At 30.3% G+C, this 19,509-nt stretch overlaps 3 protein-coding genes across 3 annotated transcripts; all 3 read left to right on the plus strand.

The window, feature by feature from the left end:
• The first annotated feature begins 4,489 nt into the window (after window positions 1-4,489).
• LOC122514503 (beta-hexosaminidase subunit beta-like) lies at window positions 4,490-9,337 on the plus strand. Its single transcript, XM_043631378.1, has 7 exons — window positions 4,490-4,707; window positions 5,045-5,270; window positions 6,846-6,967; window positions 7,511-7,883; window positions 7,969-8,261; window positions 8,352-8,617; window positions 9,072-9,337. The coding sequence occupies exons 1-7, from the start codon at window positions 4,513-4,515 to the stop codon at window positions 9,247-9,249; spliced, it is 1,653 nt and encodes a 550-aa protein (XP_043487313.1). The 5' UTR covers window positions 4,490-4,512; the 3' UTR covers window positions 9,250-9,337.
• Window positions 9,338-9,949: 612 nt separating this feature from the next.
• LOC122514660 (small proline-rich protein 2H-like) lies at window positions 9,950-10,862 on the plus strand. Its single transcript, XM_043631596.1, has 3 exons — window positions 9,950-10,132; window positions 10,464-10,755; window positions 10,846-10,862. Exons 1-3 carry the CDS (start codon window positions 9,950-9,952, stop codon window positions 10,860-10,862), a joined length of 492 nt encoding a protein of 163 aa, XP_043487531.1.
• A 1,163-nt stretch (window positions 10,863-12,025) lies between these two features.
• On the plus strand, window positions 12,026-15,628 carry LOC122514661 (putative uncharacterized protein DDB_G0271606). Its single transcript, XM_043631597.1, has 4 exons — window positions 12,026-12,036; window positions 12,165-12,321; window positions 12,399-12,707; window positions 12,788-15,628. Exons 1-4 carry the CDS (start codon window positions 12,026-12,028, stop codon window positions 15,626-15,628), a joined length of 3,318 nt encoding a protein of 1,105 aa, XP_043487532.1.
• Window positions 15,629-19,509: the final 3,881 nt, after the last annotated feature.

The following is a 19,509-nucleotide window of genomic DNA, read 5'->3' on the forward strand; positions in this document are numbered from 1 at the left end:
TTTCTCTCTTCACCGATCTCATTTAATTGTCCACCGAGTTTCTGTTCTCTGTAATTTTCTACCTTCCCTCACTTTTTTTTTATCTTATTTTATAGTAACTTTTTGTCCCTTTTCTCGCTGTGATTTCTTTCATTCAGTTACATCTAGATTGTTAGTTACATATCCAATCATTTCATCTAACCATCTTCTATGTTACTTATTATACTCTCTCTTTTTTTTCTTTTTTTTTTTCTCTTTTTTCTACGCACGTACCTGATGTTATATTTCTTCTGAATTTATCACCAGATTTTTAGTTATTTTTTTTTATAATTTATAAACATTCTAGTTTTTTACAAACAAATTATTCGGTTTGATAATCTCTCTCTCTCTTTCTCTCTTTATCTTATTTTAGTAACTTTTTGTCCCTTTTCGCACTGTGATTTCTTTCATTCAGTTACATCCAGATTATTAGTTACACATCCAATCATTTCATCTAACCATCTTCTATGTTACTTATTATACTCTCATTTTTTTTTCTTTTTTTTTCTTTTTTCTACGCACGTACCTGATATTATATTTCTTCTGAATTTATCACCAGATTTTTAGTTATTTTTTTTTATAATTTATAAACATTCTAGTTTTTTACAAACAAATTATTCAGTTTGATAATCTCTCTCTCTCTCCCTCTCTCTTTCTCTCTCTTTCTCTCTCTCTCTTTAGCTGAAAAATTATTATTATTATCCGAGATTTCTTCGAATTTTTGTTAAACTCGTTTTACACACCTAAGGAGGGTTTATCCTCGTTAGTGGTTTCCCTTTTAGTCGCCTCTTACGACAAGCAGGGATTACTGAGGGGGTATTCTTACCCGCCCCCTCACGGGTATATTATTCTCATTATTATTATTATTGGTAGTATTAATATGCACTTTAACAGAAATAAAATGTTGTATTCGACAAATATTTTTTTTTTATTCGTATATTTTATTGAATAATATCCTGTTTATTAGTTAATTAGCACATCGATAACTTAATTTAATTATCTTTACGTTGCCTATTATACTTTTTTATTTTCTCACATATTATTTTTCATTTTTTTCCTAATCTGATGTCACCATTTTATTTGTATTTTTTATAATACATCAACGCGATGATCTTTTAACAGCAAATTCCTCATTCTGATAACCTTTTTCTCTCATTGAAATAATATTATTGTTTTTGTTATTAATGTTATCAGTATGCACTTTAAGAAAAATAGGATTTTGTTATCGGCAAATCGAAAAATCGATAGACGTATAACGACTTTTTTTTTGTTCAAATCCATTGAAATCACTCTTCGAGTGGACTGATAACGTTTTAAAAACAGTGCGTTATCTTTCATCTAAACATGTAAACACAAATATTATCCGAGAACCGATGAAGATGACCCATTATCTCGAGGGCCCATTGAACCGAAGTTCATTTAATCGTTTTACCATCGATTTCGAATTATTTACTCTTATAAAAAAATGCGAAAAGATAAACAATGGAAGATTGATTTTTTGTATTACTTCAAATAACATTTAAAGTATATATTGTCAGTCTTGCGTTGATAATATGAACGATTTTATAGGTTAGGAATAATGAATTTAAAAAATATTTGAGATTGAGTACATATTTGTCAAGTTTCACTATCAGATATCTTCAAAACTTGTTTATTTTGGAGTCAGGGAATTTTTGCTTTTTGTGATCACGAAAATATTGATTAAAATACAAAAATAACGAAAGAGGAAAAAAGAAGTTTAGAAAAAATGTCTTGGAATTATTAAACTTCGGAATAGGTACTAAATTAATGTAAATTTAGAAATTTTTAGTAACATGAATTTGATAAGTATAATTTTTAACAAAATAAAAAAAAAATATATATATATAAATATATTAAAATACATTTAGAATTTTTAATAACATGAAATTTAAGATTACAATTTCCTTTCTAATTATTATTATTATTATTATTATTATTATTATTATTATTATTATTATTATGTATTATATGTAATCTAGTAGATATTAAAAAATTAATAATAAAACGAGATTATTCTCGTGTTACATAACATTTTAATAAATATATACCAGACCTATTATACTCATTAATACGTTATGGTGTTATTTCCATAGGAAATTAACCACGAACGATTATTTAGAAAATACGTTGAAGATAAAGTATCTCTTGCAAAAGAAAGAAAGAAAAAAAAAAAAAGAATCGAAGCAAGCGTATTATCTCAAGATCCATCGACTTACTTTATGCTCTACCTGCACGATTCTCAACGTTATGAAGAGAAAAAAAATATAAAAAAATAATAGCATATAATTAAATAGAATTAATTAAATTAGGTCAAGCTTCAACGTTAGAAACGGTATCTACGATGAATACTCGAGTAGCAGTTAATTAATTTATCTCAAAAATAACTATCCAAATTTTCCAAGACTCGAGGTGAAAAAATTCGATATATAAAAAATAATACGAAATCCTTTTTTAACGAAATAATATAAATAAAATATTCTCTTCCAATTTTTCTTTGTCTCACGATGAATCCTTTTCTCATGTATCCTTCTCATAACAAATCAATGTAAAACTTCGATGAGAAAAATGATGCCGAAAAAATTTCTTACCACAAACAAAGATCGATATAAAAATCCAATACAAAAATATGACTACAAAATTATTTACAAATTCCTTATCACTCTTAATCTATCAATAAAACTTCTCTCTCTCTATTTGTCTCACGATGAATCCTTTTCTCATATATCCTATAACAAATTAATGTAAAACTTCGATGAGAAAAATGATGCCGAAAAAATTTCTTACCACAAACAAAGATCGATATAAAAATCCAATACAAAAATATGACTAAAAAATTATTTACAAAATTCCTTCTCTATTTTGTCTCACGATGAATCCTTTTCTCATATATCCTTCTTATAACAAATCAATGTAAAACTTCGATGAGAAAAATGATGCCGAAAAAATTTCTTACCACAAACAAAGATCGATATAAAATCCAATACAAAATATTACTAAAAATTATTACAAATTCCTTCTCTACTTTGTCTCACGATGAATCCTTTTCTCATATATCCTTCTTATAACAAATTAATGTAAAACTTCGATGAGAAAAATGATGCCGAAAAAATTTCTTACCACAAACAAAGATCGATATAAAAATCCAATACAAAAATATGACTAAAAAATTATTTACAAAATTCCTTCTCTATTTTGTCTCACGATGAATCCTTTTCTCATATATCCTTCTCATAACAAATCAATGTAAAACTTTGATGATAAAAATGACCCCGAAAAAATTCCTTACCACAAACAAAGATCGATATAAAAATCCAATACAAAAATATGACTACAAAATTATTTACAAAATCCTTCTCTATTTTGTCTCACGATGAATCCTTTTCTCATATATCCTTCTCATAACAAATCAATGTAAAACTTCGATGAGAAAAATGATGCCGAAAAAATTTCTTACCACAAACAAAGATCGATATAAAAATCCAATACAAAAATATGACTAAAAAATTATTTACAAAATTCCTTCTCTATTTTGTCTTACGATGAATCCTTTTCTCATATATCCTTCTTATAACAAATCAATGTAAAACTTCGATGAGAAAAATGACCCCGAAAATTTCTTACCACAAACAAAGATCGATATAAAAATCCAATACAAAAATATTACTAAAAAATTATTTACAAAATTCCTTCTCTATTTTGTCTCACGATGAATCCTTTTCTCATATATCCTTTTTAACAAATCAATGTAAAACTTCGATGAGAAAAATGATGCCGAAAAAATTTCTTACCACAAACAAAGATCGATATAAAAATCCAATACAAAAATATTACTAAATAAAATTATTTAAAAAATTCCTTATCACTCTTAATCTATCAATAAGACTTCTCTCTCTTTCTATTCCTTATTCTAACATAAATAATTCACACGAATTTATCTTGATCCTTTTTATTACAGGTCGTTGTCCTCGGACGATCAACGAGCACATTTTCACGAAGGGGAAGAACATTAAGGATCACGACTTTGCGTCTGTAGAAGGAAAAGAAATAAATAAAAATAGAAAGAAAGAGAAAAAAAGAGAGAGAGAGAGAGAGAAAGGACTGGTTTAGTCTCACTTGACCGTGAGCACTCGTGGGGCCAAAGTGATAAAAGTTAAGTGCCGGGCTAAGGTCGTTAGCACTCTGCTCACCGTTCTTCTCCTTGCTCAGGTTCCTACACACGCGACCACCGAACAAATTCACTCTCTTTCTCTCGGTCGGTGTATCTGTATCTTTATCTGTCTCTCTCTCTCTCTCTATTTCTCTCTCCCTTTCTTTCTATGTTTCTGTTCGTTTATATCTACTCGGGCTTCGGTTGGCATAGCTCGGTAGCATCATCGTCAGTAGACGATGACCGCTCGTTGCCAACGGATCGTTCTTGTCCGTCAAAGTGTTTTACTTAAAGTCCATTCTTGATCATCACCCATCAAAGAAACCATGTGGTTCTCCTCTCTGATAAATACATTATTATTTATAAACCTCTTAGCTTCCTTACCAACACCATCCATCCAACTGCATTCATTTGCTGGATCATGGGTGGTACCAACGAAAGGTGAAATTTGGCCAAATCCCAATCAGAGATTCGTTAAAAATGAATTTTATCTTTTACGACCATCCACCTTCCAATTTCAGGTAAGTCTTTTATTTATTTCTATTTTATTATTTATTTATTACGTTATTTTTAGATTTATTGTTTATCTTATCTTTTCTTTTTTCTTATATAATTCGTTTATATATATATTTAATTTATTATAAATTATTATTATATATATAATAATTTATATATAATTTTATATAAATTTTATTATTTATTTATTCGTTATATTTAGATTTATTGTTTATCTTATCTTTTCTTTTTTCTTATAATTCGTTTATATATATATATGTGTGTATGTGTGTGTGTGATATCATTTAAAAAAATTGTTCTTACATATAAAATTTATTTTCTATTCCCGTTGATATGTTTTAGACAACAAATGAGAATTGCGATATTATTAACGAAGCTATCGAAAGATACAAGAGTATTATTTTAACCGAAGCACGAATAGCAAGAATCAATGAGAAAGGACAATCCAGGGTACCGGTAAGAAACGATGCATTCTTCAAAGGAGAACTAAACAGCTTGGACATTCAATTGAAGAACCCTTGCGAACACAACGGAGAACATTGGCCACATTTATTCATGAACGAGAGTTGTGAGTTAAATTCACACAGATAAAAACATAAACGTACTAACTTTCTTCGTATTTGATATGCATCGAAATGATTATTGACAGATACATTTTTATTACGTCGACTTTTAATGAAAAGTATTTCCTGCGAATTCTAATCTCCTTAACCGCGATTAGAATGTTCCGGTTTAAATGTATCATTAAAATATCGTGTCAAAAAAAAGATTCTACGATGATGCACGAGAGTGCTTTGACGTTATGAATGACAAATGATCGATACGAAAAACATACTTATTGCAATGATATTCATAAGATGATAATTTATTTCCTTATTTCTGTTTTTCTTGCTAGTATATTCTTACTAACTCGGGGATTCCAAATGTTCGAACATATTAAATATAAAAATCAAAGAAAAAAAAAAAGTATCGTAATGATAAAGTGACTACGCAATTATTTATTTATTTCAAATGAAAGAACTTGCGGTATTTAATGAGTAATAATAGACTAATCATTTTTATAATAATTACTTAGAATCAACAGAAAACATGTGCAATTAAAATACGCGGCTGAAGATTAATTTTTTTTTCCAATTATCGCTAACGATTAAAAATTTCTACGAGAGTAAATCTTGAAATTTATTTTTAATCTTTTATGATGTAATATTTTCCCCATGGGTTCAGTTTCATTTCAAATTTACTAATTCTTTTTTATATAAAATATATTGTTATCGTAAAATTGATTAGGTTCCTATTTAAAAAGAAAAAAAGAAGAAGTGTATCTTGAGACTAAATAAAAACTACGAAATTTTTCGTATTTAAAATCACGTAAATTTTTGTTAAAACAATTTCAACAAAAAAATATTATATTTTTTCGATAAAAATGTATAACATATAAAAATCATTATATTTGTATAAATTAACAGAACATTTTAGGAAGAATAAAATAAATAAAATGAAAAAAAATACTAATATATAATAAATAATATAAATAAATAATAATAATAAATAATATATATAAATAATAATAATATAAATAATATATAAAATAATAATAATATAAATAATATAAATAAATAATAATAATATAAATAATATATAAAATAATAATAATATAAATAATATAAATAAATAATAATAATACTAATATAGGGGAAAAAATACTTTGAAGTTACACGATTAATAACAGAGGATTCATTCATTCATAGTTCATAGTTCTCGCTATGTTCATTTTCGATTGTATTAAGTATTAAAGAAGGAGGAAGTATAGTTCGATTACATTCCTATGTAATGAACATTTGTACGCACGTCATAACTTTTCTAATTCGCGATAATGAACGAGTTGATAATCGAGCTAGTGGAACAGACAGATAAATCGAAATAAGTGAGACGAGCAATAAGATGAAATTGATCAGCCTCTTTGCGTTTCTTATCTCCTATTCTTCTTCTTCTTCTTCTTCTTCTTCTTCTGCGTTCGCGAAACCGTCCGAGGTCATATTGCGATTAGAAACGAAAAGATAAAACGATTATACGTAGCAACTCTTCTCCTCTTTTTCTTTTTCTTCTTCATCATGTGTTTTCTTTCTTTTTCAATCGATTGCAGACATTCTCGAAATAAACGAAACGTCAGTCAGTGCCAGTCTATCAGCTGATTCCGTTTGGGGAGTACTTAGAGGTCTTGAAACTTTCTCACAAATACTCGTTCCATCTGGAGACGGTCCTATCGTAAGTTAATTTTTATTTGATTTAACTTATCGGATAATTTTTTAATGGATCACTATTTAAAGAAAAAAATCTTACATTAGTATAGTATAATTAATGGATACTCTGCTGTTTATTGAGTTAATATTTTAAAATCAAATATTAGTATGAAATATAAGTGGTTAGTATTTATAAACAAATATTATTTAATATTATTAACAATATAAATATATTTACATTTATACATTTACATTTAATATTATCACATTTGTATAAAAATATTATTAACAATATAAATATTATTTAATATTTATACTTTGTATCGAGTACTTATTATAAATATTAACACATAGTTATTTATATTAACAAAAAATATTAATATATATACTGACCAATAAGATAAAGATTTAAAAAATACTAAAACCAATAAACAAAAATATAATTAATGATTTAAAATCAATTATTCAAACCGTCTATCAACTTATTTTGAAAAAACTGTATTACGTATAAACATTGAAAAAATTCTAATTAAATGAATAGAATAAAATGGTTACACACATTTTTTAGTTAAAACTACAATGTCAAACAATCGTGGATTCTCCAAAATTACGACACCGAGGTCTACTATTGGATACTTCTCGTCATTATCTACCACTATCCGACATCCTTCTAACCCTGGATGCCATGTCTTACAACAAACTAAACGTTCTTCACTGGCACATAGTAGACGACAATAGTTTCCCTTATCAAAGTTCTAGGTACCCAGATTTATCAGCGAAGGGAGCCTATCACTCTTCTATGGTTTATACACCCAATGATATTCAAAGAGTCGTTGATTATGCGAGATTACGTGGGATTCGTGTTATGCCAGAATTTGATACACCTGGACACGTAGCAGCATGGGGTTTAGCTTATCCCGAATTTCTAACCAAGTGTTACGGTTAGTTAGAATAATATTAGTGTGTGTGTGTGTGGGTGTTTGCAAACACAAATATCTTCAAGTATATATAATTACTCGATTTTAGATTCTACCGGTAACCCAAATGGCAAACTTGGGCCGATAAATCCAATCAAATTGGAGGTTTACGAATTCATGAGAAATCTTTTTTCCGAGATAGTTCAAGTATTTCCAGATCAATACGTTCATCTAGGAGGCGACGAAGTACCGTTCGATTGTTGGGCTAGCAATCCCGAAATCAAAACGTATATGTTGGCAAACAATATGTCGAAAAATTTCGCGTTACTCGAAGGGGAATACATTGCCAGACTTTTAGATATCACTAATAAGTTGGATGCCAAATCTATCGTATGGCAAGAGGTGACAGTTTTTATTTTGTCTATATTCATTTATTTCCGTGTTAAACTTTCCTTTTCTCAGAATATATCTGAAAAAAGTTGGTTATTACAGGTTTTCGACAATGGCGTAAATCTGCCTGATACCACTGTGGTACACGTGTGGACCGGACGTTGGCAAAAGGAACTAGAAAAAGCAACAAAAGCCGGACATCCGGTTCTGTTATCCGCTTGTTGGTATCTCGATCACATAAGCAATGGAGGCGATTGGAAAAAGTATTACACGTGCGATCCTCTCGGATTTCCGGCACCGTCCCAAGTCAACGTGAGAGATCTCATGTTGGGAGGAGAAGCTTGCATGTGGGGCGAATTCGTTGACAAGTAATTACAATATATTGTTTTTGTTTTGTTTTGTTTTAAAGAGTCTTCCAAAAGACGAGAAAACATAAAAGGAAAAATCAGTACTGATTTTATCAACTAGAATATTTTTTTTATGTTTCTATTTAAGAGAAATATAAAATAACAAATATTGTGCGTTTATATAAAATTAGGAAGGAAAAGAAAGAAACTTTCGGAACGTTACAGAATTGCTAAAAAAAAATATGAGCTCATAATACGACCACGCAGTAAATCTGCCAACAAATATTTTTCTAATTTTTCAATTCGCGCGCGTGCATACAAAATATATTTAGGAAATATCTCTATACGGATATTGTTAATCAAAAGTTTGTAATTGATTTTTAACGATCCAATTTGCAGATATTTTTATTAATTTCTGTTAATTACGAATTTTGGCGTGTTATTGGTGTTTTCTTTTCTTTTCTTTTTTATTCAGGAACAACGTTCATCCAAGAATTTGGCCGCGAGCATGTGCCGCAGCTGAACGTTTGTGGAGCGAGCAAGCAGAAAGTTTGAATGATGCTTCGAGACGCCTGGAAGAACACGCTTGTCGTATGAACAAGCGAGGTGTACCAGCTCAACCACCAAACGGACCAGGATTCTGCGTTCTTTGATTAGTCATGTCTAAGTTTATAAATGAAATTTCCATCGACAAATTTTCTTCCTCATTGATAATATAATATCACGCGAAACGCATACATTTTCTCTATATTTTTTCATCTTTTCATATATTTAAATAAAGTTAACAATTTAAACAACCATATATATACTTAAATTATTGTCATTCACGTTTCCTTTCGAACATGCAACGATATCGAGTTATCGACAGTCACCCTGTTCCTATTAAATAACAAGTGACTTACCGTAGTCATGGAAACAGAAAAATAAACATAAATCTCAAAGTTTTCCTATTTCCCAACTCACCTACTACAAAATTTCAAGTAATCTTCGATTTTCTCGAAGAACGTATACCGTCGTTTGCATCAGATGAACGGACCTGCGTTATTGATGACTCGACTATAATTCATACCAAAAATAAAATTAAACAGGTAAAAAGAAACATACGAATTCAAGATTTCAATCATTTCAAATTCACATTTATCAAAAAATTCACGAGAACGCGATCGATAAAACGTAATAGTGCTATCTATGAGATAAAATTCTTATCAATTTGATATTAAATCTAATAATAACATTTCACATAGAAATATTTCATTTTATTTGATTTTATTATAGCATAAGAAGATATCGATTCGTCCGATGAAACTACTAGAAGGTTAATTAGGATTCGATAGAAATGAAAGAAATTTAAATATGTGTTCTCCATGTAGCACTACGATTTGCACACCACCAAAATGCTATACAGTACCTTGCCCAGTACCTTCTTGCATGCCACCTTGTCCACCAGCTTGTTATCCTTGCCTACCTTGCGCACCTCTGATACAATGTAGGCCACCTTGTCTGCCTGGTTGCCCACCGAGACCAACCAAGACAGTAGTTCGTATCACGATTCGATGCTCTTAATTAAAATCCAGCTTAACTGAACTAGATGAGGAAATAAAGTTTCATTTTAACGATAAGAGTAACATTAATCATAAAATATTGAAAATTATTCTTGGTACATCATGTAGAAATTACAATTTAAATTAATCAAATAGAATTTGTTAAACAAAATTTAGTTCAGGGGTATACTTACGAGTAATAAATCAAGTATATCTCGTTGAACAAAATTCAGTTGAACAAAATTCAGTTGAACAATCTGTTGGTAATAAAATGTAGTTCAACAAATTAAATATTGAATTAATCTAATAAAATTATGATATTTTAGGTGTATTTACGATCATGCCCACCCTGTCCACCTTGTTGTCCAGTGCCTTGTCCTCCAAAAGTGGTGATAACATGTCCTCCCCTTTGCTCGCCATGTCCTCCCCTTTGCTCGCCATGTCCTCCCCCTTGCTCACCATGTCCTTCCCCTTGCTTACCATGTCCTCCCCCTTGCTCACCTTGTCCTCCACCATCTCCAACTTGCGCTTATGTTTGCACACCAAAATACGTACCTTGTATGCCATGTCCACCTCCTACAGCTCCAGTTTGTTCACCTTGTAGACCACTTGTTTGTTGTTAGTATCACGTTTTCAATTTAAATGTATAAATAGACGAATGTTATAATATTATGAAATAATAATTTGATATTATATTTTTTTTTGCAGTACCTTGTCCACCTTAATAAGAATTCAATCGATTCAGTGCAAATAATTTTGTCATTTTAATTGGATGAATGAATTCGAACCATATTAATTTTTGTATGTTACCTAAAAGATTTATCAAAGTTTGACAACTTCAAATATTTGCCAATCGCAATAAAAAACGAATTTAATTATACTGACGAATAATAATAATGATATGATGAAATAATATACTTGAATTAAATATTCCAATATGTGTGAACCAATATCCTAATTAAACGTCTAGAAGATGGCTGACACTAATTAATGACAAGTAATTTGAGGATACAAGATTCAACAACAAATTACGAAGTACTGTAAAAAATAGTTCATAAATTATTTTACAAAATATTATTCATTTTAAATATTAACATTATTATATTAAGTTTGTGTATTGAAATGAAAAATATTCTATGAGTGTATCAACTTTTCTCGAATAATTATCATCTAAAAAAACGAAAATTATATGAGACGTGTAGATAAAATAAAAATTTATCTTTTATTCCGACTTATAATATTAATAAGTTATTGTAATATTTAGGATAACAAAAAATAAACATTCGTGGAATCCATACGCGACTGAAATGAAACTTCTTAAATATTTGATATCGGTCAATTTATTGTATTATTAGATTATTGATTATTTGTTTTCTGCACATTTATTTGTACTGGAAAACTAAAATTATTAAAAGTATTTAACTTTTAAATATTTCAATTTGATGAATCTAAAAATATTTCATCTGATTATTTAAAAAAAAACAAAGTTTTGAAAAAGAGAAGAGAATGTAAATAATACTTTTAAACATGTTAATAAATTTAGATTGAATTTATCACAACCATTAGCTTAAAAATACTTGACTTAATTTGGATTGATTTTAAACAAACGAGATATTAATCCGACGAAAAACAGTGATTAAAATACGCGATTTTGTTTATCACTTATTTTTGAAGCAATCTATAGGATTGTTCTAAAACAGGTGTCCATGACAACCCAATTTATGCTGTAATCTTGTGGCTTATCTTCATTTGTCGCAATGACTTTCGCTGTAGTAATACTAAATCTGTATTGAGAAATGCTCAATCTAATTTTTATTTGAATACTATGATTTAACAAGAATTATTTATAATACCAAATTGACAAGGTAGGAAAAGAAAAATTGATATCATGAGCAAAGGGTAAGAAATATTTTCTCATTTTTTGTATATTCTTTTCTTTCAAGAAAATCTTTTGGCTTGTAGAATTTTTCTTTGGAAGCATTACATAAACGTCTTTACATAACCCCTATTTTATGATTAATTTCTAGGAAAGTTTCCGTGGAAAGGAATACTGCTGCCAAAGACGCTACTCGACGACCGAGCATACCCAGTATTCAAACACGAGTCACTGCCATTTCTCAAAGGAGACGTTCTCGATCAGGAAAATCACCTTTGCCTGAGGCAAACCTAAATCAAGGCACAATGGTACACATTTATAACTCAAGAAGAAATCTATCAATTGCACAAAGATCTATTCAGATTAATATTTTTCTTTATTTTAGACAAAATTATCAAAAACAATACTCGCGACTGGTGACAATGGTACGGGACCACCAAAAACGTCGTTCAATTCTCATGACAAATCTAAAGAATTACGTTCGAGTTCGTCGCCGCGATTAAAAAGTTTTCCAGCTGAAAGAATTAGAAAATTTGACAGTCCAACATTGTTTGATAATAAACCGATTATGATTATGGCTAATCAAAATTCTGAACGTTCGGATGCATTATTCGTGCCAACTTCTTCGATTCCTAATCACGAGCATGGTGATCACGTTCGTGGAATGAATAATGGGCATCAACATCAGTCACAAGTGAGCACGAAATATATTTTTTTTTCTAAATATGATTAAACGGGGAGTAATAAACCGATTCGTTTCGATTAATCCTTTAGTCTGCGGAAAATACGTGCCAACAACAAATTTGTACGATGCATCATCAATCAATTCCACAATCAGACGGTGCGGTGACTTATCGAGTACACGGTCCAGATAGACATCGGCCGAATGTACCACATGGACATCAATCGTACGTAAATCCTATGACTGCATCTACCACATTGGCTTATGTTCACAATGGTCAAACACCTGTAGCTCGATCGTCTACACCAATTACGCTAGTACATCCACAACAATCTCTTAGAAATTCTAACGAAATGACGAATGTGCAAAAAGAAAATAATTGGGTTCAAGATGAACTACCTAAAGTTGTTGATTTAGAAAAACAACCTGTTGGTGGACGAAACTTAATGTTGTATAGGCAAGCCGTGATGCAAGAAAGACAACAACAACAACAACAACAACAACAACAACAACTGTTACAAACACGATCTCATCCAGCAATGTATTCGAACGATCATTCAATATCTGTTTCACCTTCCCACAATTTAAATTCCTCTCAAACTAATTCTAACCCAATCGTAACGCGTGAAAATCCTCAGCAAATTTATCAGCAACTTCAAAACAATTTAACAAATCAGCAACAAATGCAGCAACGTGCAATTAATCAACAATTTCAAATGATGTCTGGACAACAGCAAAGACAACATCCGTCTAATGTTAATCAAGGTGCTTATTATAATTATTTTGCTCAACCTATGGCTGAAAAAATGACTGGTTCTTACGGAATGACTTCGCCTCAAGATGCAAATATTAATCAAACGAGAAATATTCAGAATGCTATGATATCGATGCAACAAAAACAACAATTAATTAATCAACAGAATAAAATAACACCGAACAGTCAAATGTCAATCGATAATCCGAATATAAATTCTCAAATCAAACCGTATACGATTAACCTAGTTGACAATAATAAATCACAAAACGTTACGTACAATCATCATCATGGTCAAATACCTCAATTATATCGACCACCGATTCCAGGACAACAATTTGTAAATTATTATCAACAAAATATGATACCTCCGAATGATGTTCCTCAACAAATAATCACAAACGAAGTGCCTACAAATCTTGAGAAAAGAAATTTGAAATTCACACCGAAAATGATTCGAGATCAAGAACTTTTAGTTGCAACTATGAAACAGCAAAGAATATCCGATGAATTAATGCGAAGACAGTTTGATAATTTGTTAAGAGAACAACGCAGACAACTCGAATATCTTGAACAATTCCGTCAAGAAGGTGGAACACTTGATACGAAAAAGCAGGAAACACGAAAGAAGATACAAATGGATGAGAAACCTGAATGGATGGCTCATATAACTCCGCCACATATTCCTTACAGTGATTTGGAAAAATTAAACACCAAAGTTCAAGAAGGAAATGTAATTACATCGCAACAGCAAGTTAACGAAAATTATCCAGATGATTATAATAAAATACAACAAAATAGAAATAATCTAGACATGGTTCAATCGACCCATGATCAATCCCAACAAAAAGTACATCAATTATGGCAACAACAAAATGTTAATTGGCAGCAAAGAATGGGATTTCCAACTATAGGAACAGGAATACCACAGTATGATTCATCCCAAACTCATTTATTAAAATCAATGTCGGTTCCACCTCAACAATATCAACAACATTTTCTTAACAATCCTATGCCACCGCAATATTCTTATTGGCAGTATCCTCAACAAATGCAACAACCATATCAACAGCAATATTACCAAACACCGCAACAAGTTACGTGGCAGAATGATCAGTCGCAAAACGAAAAAAATTCCCGCCTTTCTAAAAAAGCCATTAGTTTGAACGATTTGAACATAAGGAATGTGGAACCATCGAGTTTATTGAAACTAAGATTATACAAGGAAGTAATCCGTCCTCAAAAACGTAACAACGGCTTGCAAGATCCAGAGACGATTCAAAAAGCTCTGGAAATCTTAAATAATCCAGAAAGTCACGTGGGTCTTGAATACCTCGCGAATCTAAATCGAAAGAAACCAAAAATTAAATTGAACGGTATACAAGATCCGAACGAAATTACACCGGATTTAATATCAAAACCACCAGGTTTCGATAATTCTAATTCGATAGCACGGAAAGGTGTTTCAGCAAATGGTCTAGAAAATAGTAGGAATCCTAATAATCCATTTCCTCAACCTCTAACACATTTAAAGAGATCTGAAATAAGAACGAATTGGAATGAATACCCAAAACAGAAACAGAACAATCCACGAAATCGTTACAGTTTGATGGCTGAAAGAGAAGATGGAACTGTAGCACCAACAGTACAATATCAGATGCTTACTCCAGATCAACAGTTTAATAATCATCACCAACAACATCAAAATTATCAGAAATTAATTCCGTACAATGATAAAAATTCATTATCGGTGTTGAATAAACCAATGTCCTATCAGTTTGACAGTTCAGTACACCCGGATTATTATCAACAGATGCAACATTTCTATCAGAATAAACAAAATCTTATTAGGAACAACGGACAGGGCGATGTACCTTCGTTAAATAAACCAAATACAGCAAATATCGCGTATCTGGATAGTCCTGGAGGCGACACTGCAGATTTATCGTATTCCAAGGAGAACGGACAGATCCAGAACAAAATAGCACCTTATGCACCATTTGGCCTAACCCAAAGATTGAATGGAAACTATAATTCGACGGATATACGGGAAGCCAAAACTATTGGGGGTGTAACGTACCTTGCCAGAAAATCGGAATATATACCAAATCAACCAATAATATCTGGGAACATTCCGACTGCTAATAAATATGTACAACCAAGCATAATATATCACTGACTGAAAACAATGATTTTTTTTTATTTTGTGTTTTTCAGATTTATGTTTTTATATATATGCATATTTATATTTATATAAAATATATTTTTATTCATCTTATACTTTTTGAACGATGTTTTAAATATACACGATTCTTAAAAATTGATCTTTATAAACTAAATCCTTTTTGTTACGGTATGCTTTGAGTATAATTTCAACAAATTTGGTCGTACGTAAGTATCGTCATATAATACGACTACTCCATGGCTAACGAAAGAATTAATTGAGTAACAAATTTGAAAAAACAATAGTACTGTCGAGAGCTCGATACAAATCACTGCAATATTTATTGATAAGAACTAAATTACCGTAAATTAATATACCTCGATAACGAAAGATCAATTTATAATATAAAATACGTTTAGAAAAATTTATTAAACAATCTTAAATATAAGTAGCGTGCATTAGTGCATTAAAATAATTATTAATTAATCGATAGAAATGTTTAAATATATATCGTATATTGTTTAAATAAATGTAAATCGATTATATATAAAAATTGTAATTACTTAACCTTACCACTACGGAGAAGAAGACTACGTTACTTGCTACTAAGACTACTAAGTTACTTGCACACTCGTAAAGCTGCTAGCTCATCAGAGTGGCAACGATTGTTCCTATTGTATCTCACCGAGTTGTCTATTCTCCTGCTATATTTCATGCTCATCAGCAAATAGCTGTTTCCCGATAAAACACTCATCTTGTGTGAATCATTGTTGGTATCTTCTATAAAGATGTAACTCGCATTTACGAACCCTTAAAATGTGTTAGTGAGTAGGGGTTGATTTTTCAACAAGCATTCATCTTTTCATACATTTCACATAATCTTTAAACGTGTTTTCTTATTCTTGGTATAAAAGACATCTAGAAGATACAATCTGAAATGGATAGAAAAAAATCTTGTTGCTAACATCAACGAATAATAAATTCATTATGGTTATGACAAATCTGTATAACATTTATATAAAACAAAAAAAATGACATCGATAAAAACAAAACAAATGCAATTTGACTAAGAAATGCGTCAAATCTAAAAAATAATAAAAAAAGGATATACATCATTCAATTAATAATCTAAATTCCTATTAATAATTTGTCATCAATATAAATTAAAATGGCTTATGGAAAAAACTGTAATTACATGGACGAAATGCTGTCTATCATAAATCAAATAGATTGTTTGTAAGTGACACAAGATACCTAAAATAGAATACTCGAAATCATCAATAATATCGTTTCTACTAAAATGCAATGAACAGAAAGCCTGAACCAGAAATATGCAACGTTTCGTGTCCACCATTGGGTTGTCCAAGAGGACCATGTCCAGGAATGTGTTGCAACGGGGTTAACTGTGATCCTTGTTGCATATCTCAAATGCCATGTAGTCTACCAACTCGATGTTTACCTAATTGTGTTCCTATATGTTCGATGGAACCTCCTCGTGCTGAGATCAAACTTAAACCAAACCCGACAAAAATTTGTTATTTTCCACCAATCCCTGATTGTCAACCAACCTCGTCACTTCCATTTTGTTCATCACCGTGCAGTCCACCACCATTTTGTACAAGTCCACCTAATTGTTTACCATCTTTTTGTCCCGGAATCTCATCCCCACCTATATGCCAGTTAGTTACAAATTTATTTACAAATTGGATACATGGATTGTGAATTGGAATAAATGATAAATCAAATTATAATCATTCATCGAATTATTTCAGACCTTCTGCTTGTTTAAGAGATTGTACGATTCCATGTAAACCTACAGCATGTTTTCCTACAAATTGTTCTTCTACACCAACGTGTAATCCAGTACCATCATGTTTCATATAATAAAAAATCTCCCTGTTGTCCAGTTTATGTTTGCATACCATCTCAATCTAATAAATAAAAATCTTTTGAACACACAATCTTTTTGTAATCGATTTCTACATTTCTTTTATCAATACATGCATACATGTATTAGTAAAAAACAAAAGAAGTATGTTGGAGTTATCAGTCATATTGACAATCAATATCTCAAAATATTACAAATACAATTATTATCCTTATTAATAAAACACAAACCGAGAATCTAATTTTCAATTTAAATTGATTATTCATAATGGAGGAAATGGAAAAAAAGTTAGAAGACTGGAAACCATATTCGTTCGACGTATTAAAAATATTCACAGCTATGCTAGAGAAACCAAGAAATAAGAAAGATGAAGACGAGGTTAGAAAAATATTTTTTCATAGATAAAATAATAATATATAATAAATAATACTTAAATTTTGTATATTTAATATACAGAACAGTATGCCTCCATCAGAATTTATCAAACAAATATCATTAACAACGGAAGAAAGAATGGCTTATTTAATTAAACCAGGAATCAATGAAAATCTTCGAACTGTTCTCAATTATTCAAAAAATAATCCTTTCAAAACTATACCCGCTGTTATTGTATTCCAACAATTTGTTCCAGGGAACGTTTACAACGCTACACTCACCATTCGTAATTCCAGCCAGGTATAAGATCAATGAAAATAAAATTTGTAAGGTAAATAATAAAATCATTTTGTATTTTTGAAAGGTTTCGAGATGTTTGAAATCATGCTGCAAATTAGATCCTTTCTTCGACATCGAATTTCGTGGATCCTCTTATAACGTAACAGTAGCTCCAGGATTAGCACAAGTTTACAATATCAAATTTACACCGGAAGAAAAACGAGATTATAAATACGAAACTAAGTTTGTTACTGAAGATGATGTTATTACCGTTCCGATAATTGGTAAAAGTAAAACAAATTATTTTCGTTTGATCTAATTTGTTGAATATAATTTTAAGTGTTCTAATATTGCAGCAATTGGCCCCAGAGCAATTCTGGATATTCCTGATTGCATCGAAGTACCAAACACGGCTGTCAAGATTTCTTCTTCAAAAACTATTTTCGTACGCAATATTGGGTCAACTTCGGCTAATTTTACTTTCTTCACTGACAGGTAATAATAAATTATAACAAATATTTAAATAAACAAATCACGTCAATAAAACAATATGATGAAAGGATTTTAATAATTGATTTTTTTCTTTGACTAGTCCACGTTTTCGTATCGAACCATCAAGCGGTTTAATCGACGAGGAAGAATCAATTCAGTTTACCATTTATTTTTTATCCGATATTGTCGGTGAATTTGAAGCTAATTTATTCCTCAAATATGAGACTGGTAAATCAATGAAATTTTGTGTATATTTATTTCTTTTTGTTCTTTTTATTTAATAACATATTTATGACAAATGTTTTAACAGGTGAGATACTTCGAACAGAATTACGAAGTTCAGCAGTTAACTGCATTATTCGACTAGACAGAGGTAGCGTCAAAATGGAGGACACTTATTTAGGGATGTCCAGAAGTAAAATTCTTACAATTCACAATAGAAGCGATTACATTGTCAAATATCAATGGATGTGTTACGAAAGTAGCAAAGAAGACAATGCAAAAAGAGAAGAGTAAAAAAAGAAAATTCAATAATAATTTTCCTATTTCTTTTGTTTATTCTTTATATTTCGCTGTTATTTTCTTGTTTGTACTATTGCAGATACAAAAGATTATTCGAACTGATACACAAAATGGAGGTCGTGCGTAGTGTCAATCTGGAATATTACAACATCTGCATGCCTGATATTCATGAACTCGTCTGTCAAAGAATTTACGGGGATGAAATAGTGTCATTGATGAACGAAAATTTCCAATACAATAACTTATGTTTTATGATTACTCCTATGGTAAAATATAAGATTTAATACACATATAAAATGGATCGAAAATTTGTATACTTGAAATTTGATAATCCATGAAT

The sequence above is a fragment of the Polistes fuscatus genome, unplaced genomic scaffold (genome assembly GCF_010416935.1).
Source record: "Polistes fuscatus isolate 324 unplaced genomic scaffold, CU_Pfus_HIC Scaffold15, whole genome shotgun sequence".
In the NCBI taxonomy this organism is placed as follows: Eukaryota; Metazoa; Arthropoda; class Insecta; order Hymenoptera; family Vespidae; genus Polistes; species Polistes fuscatus.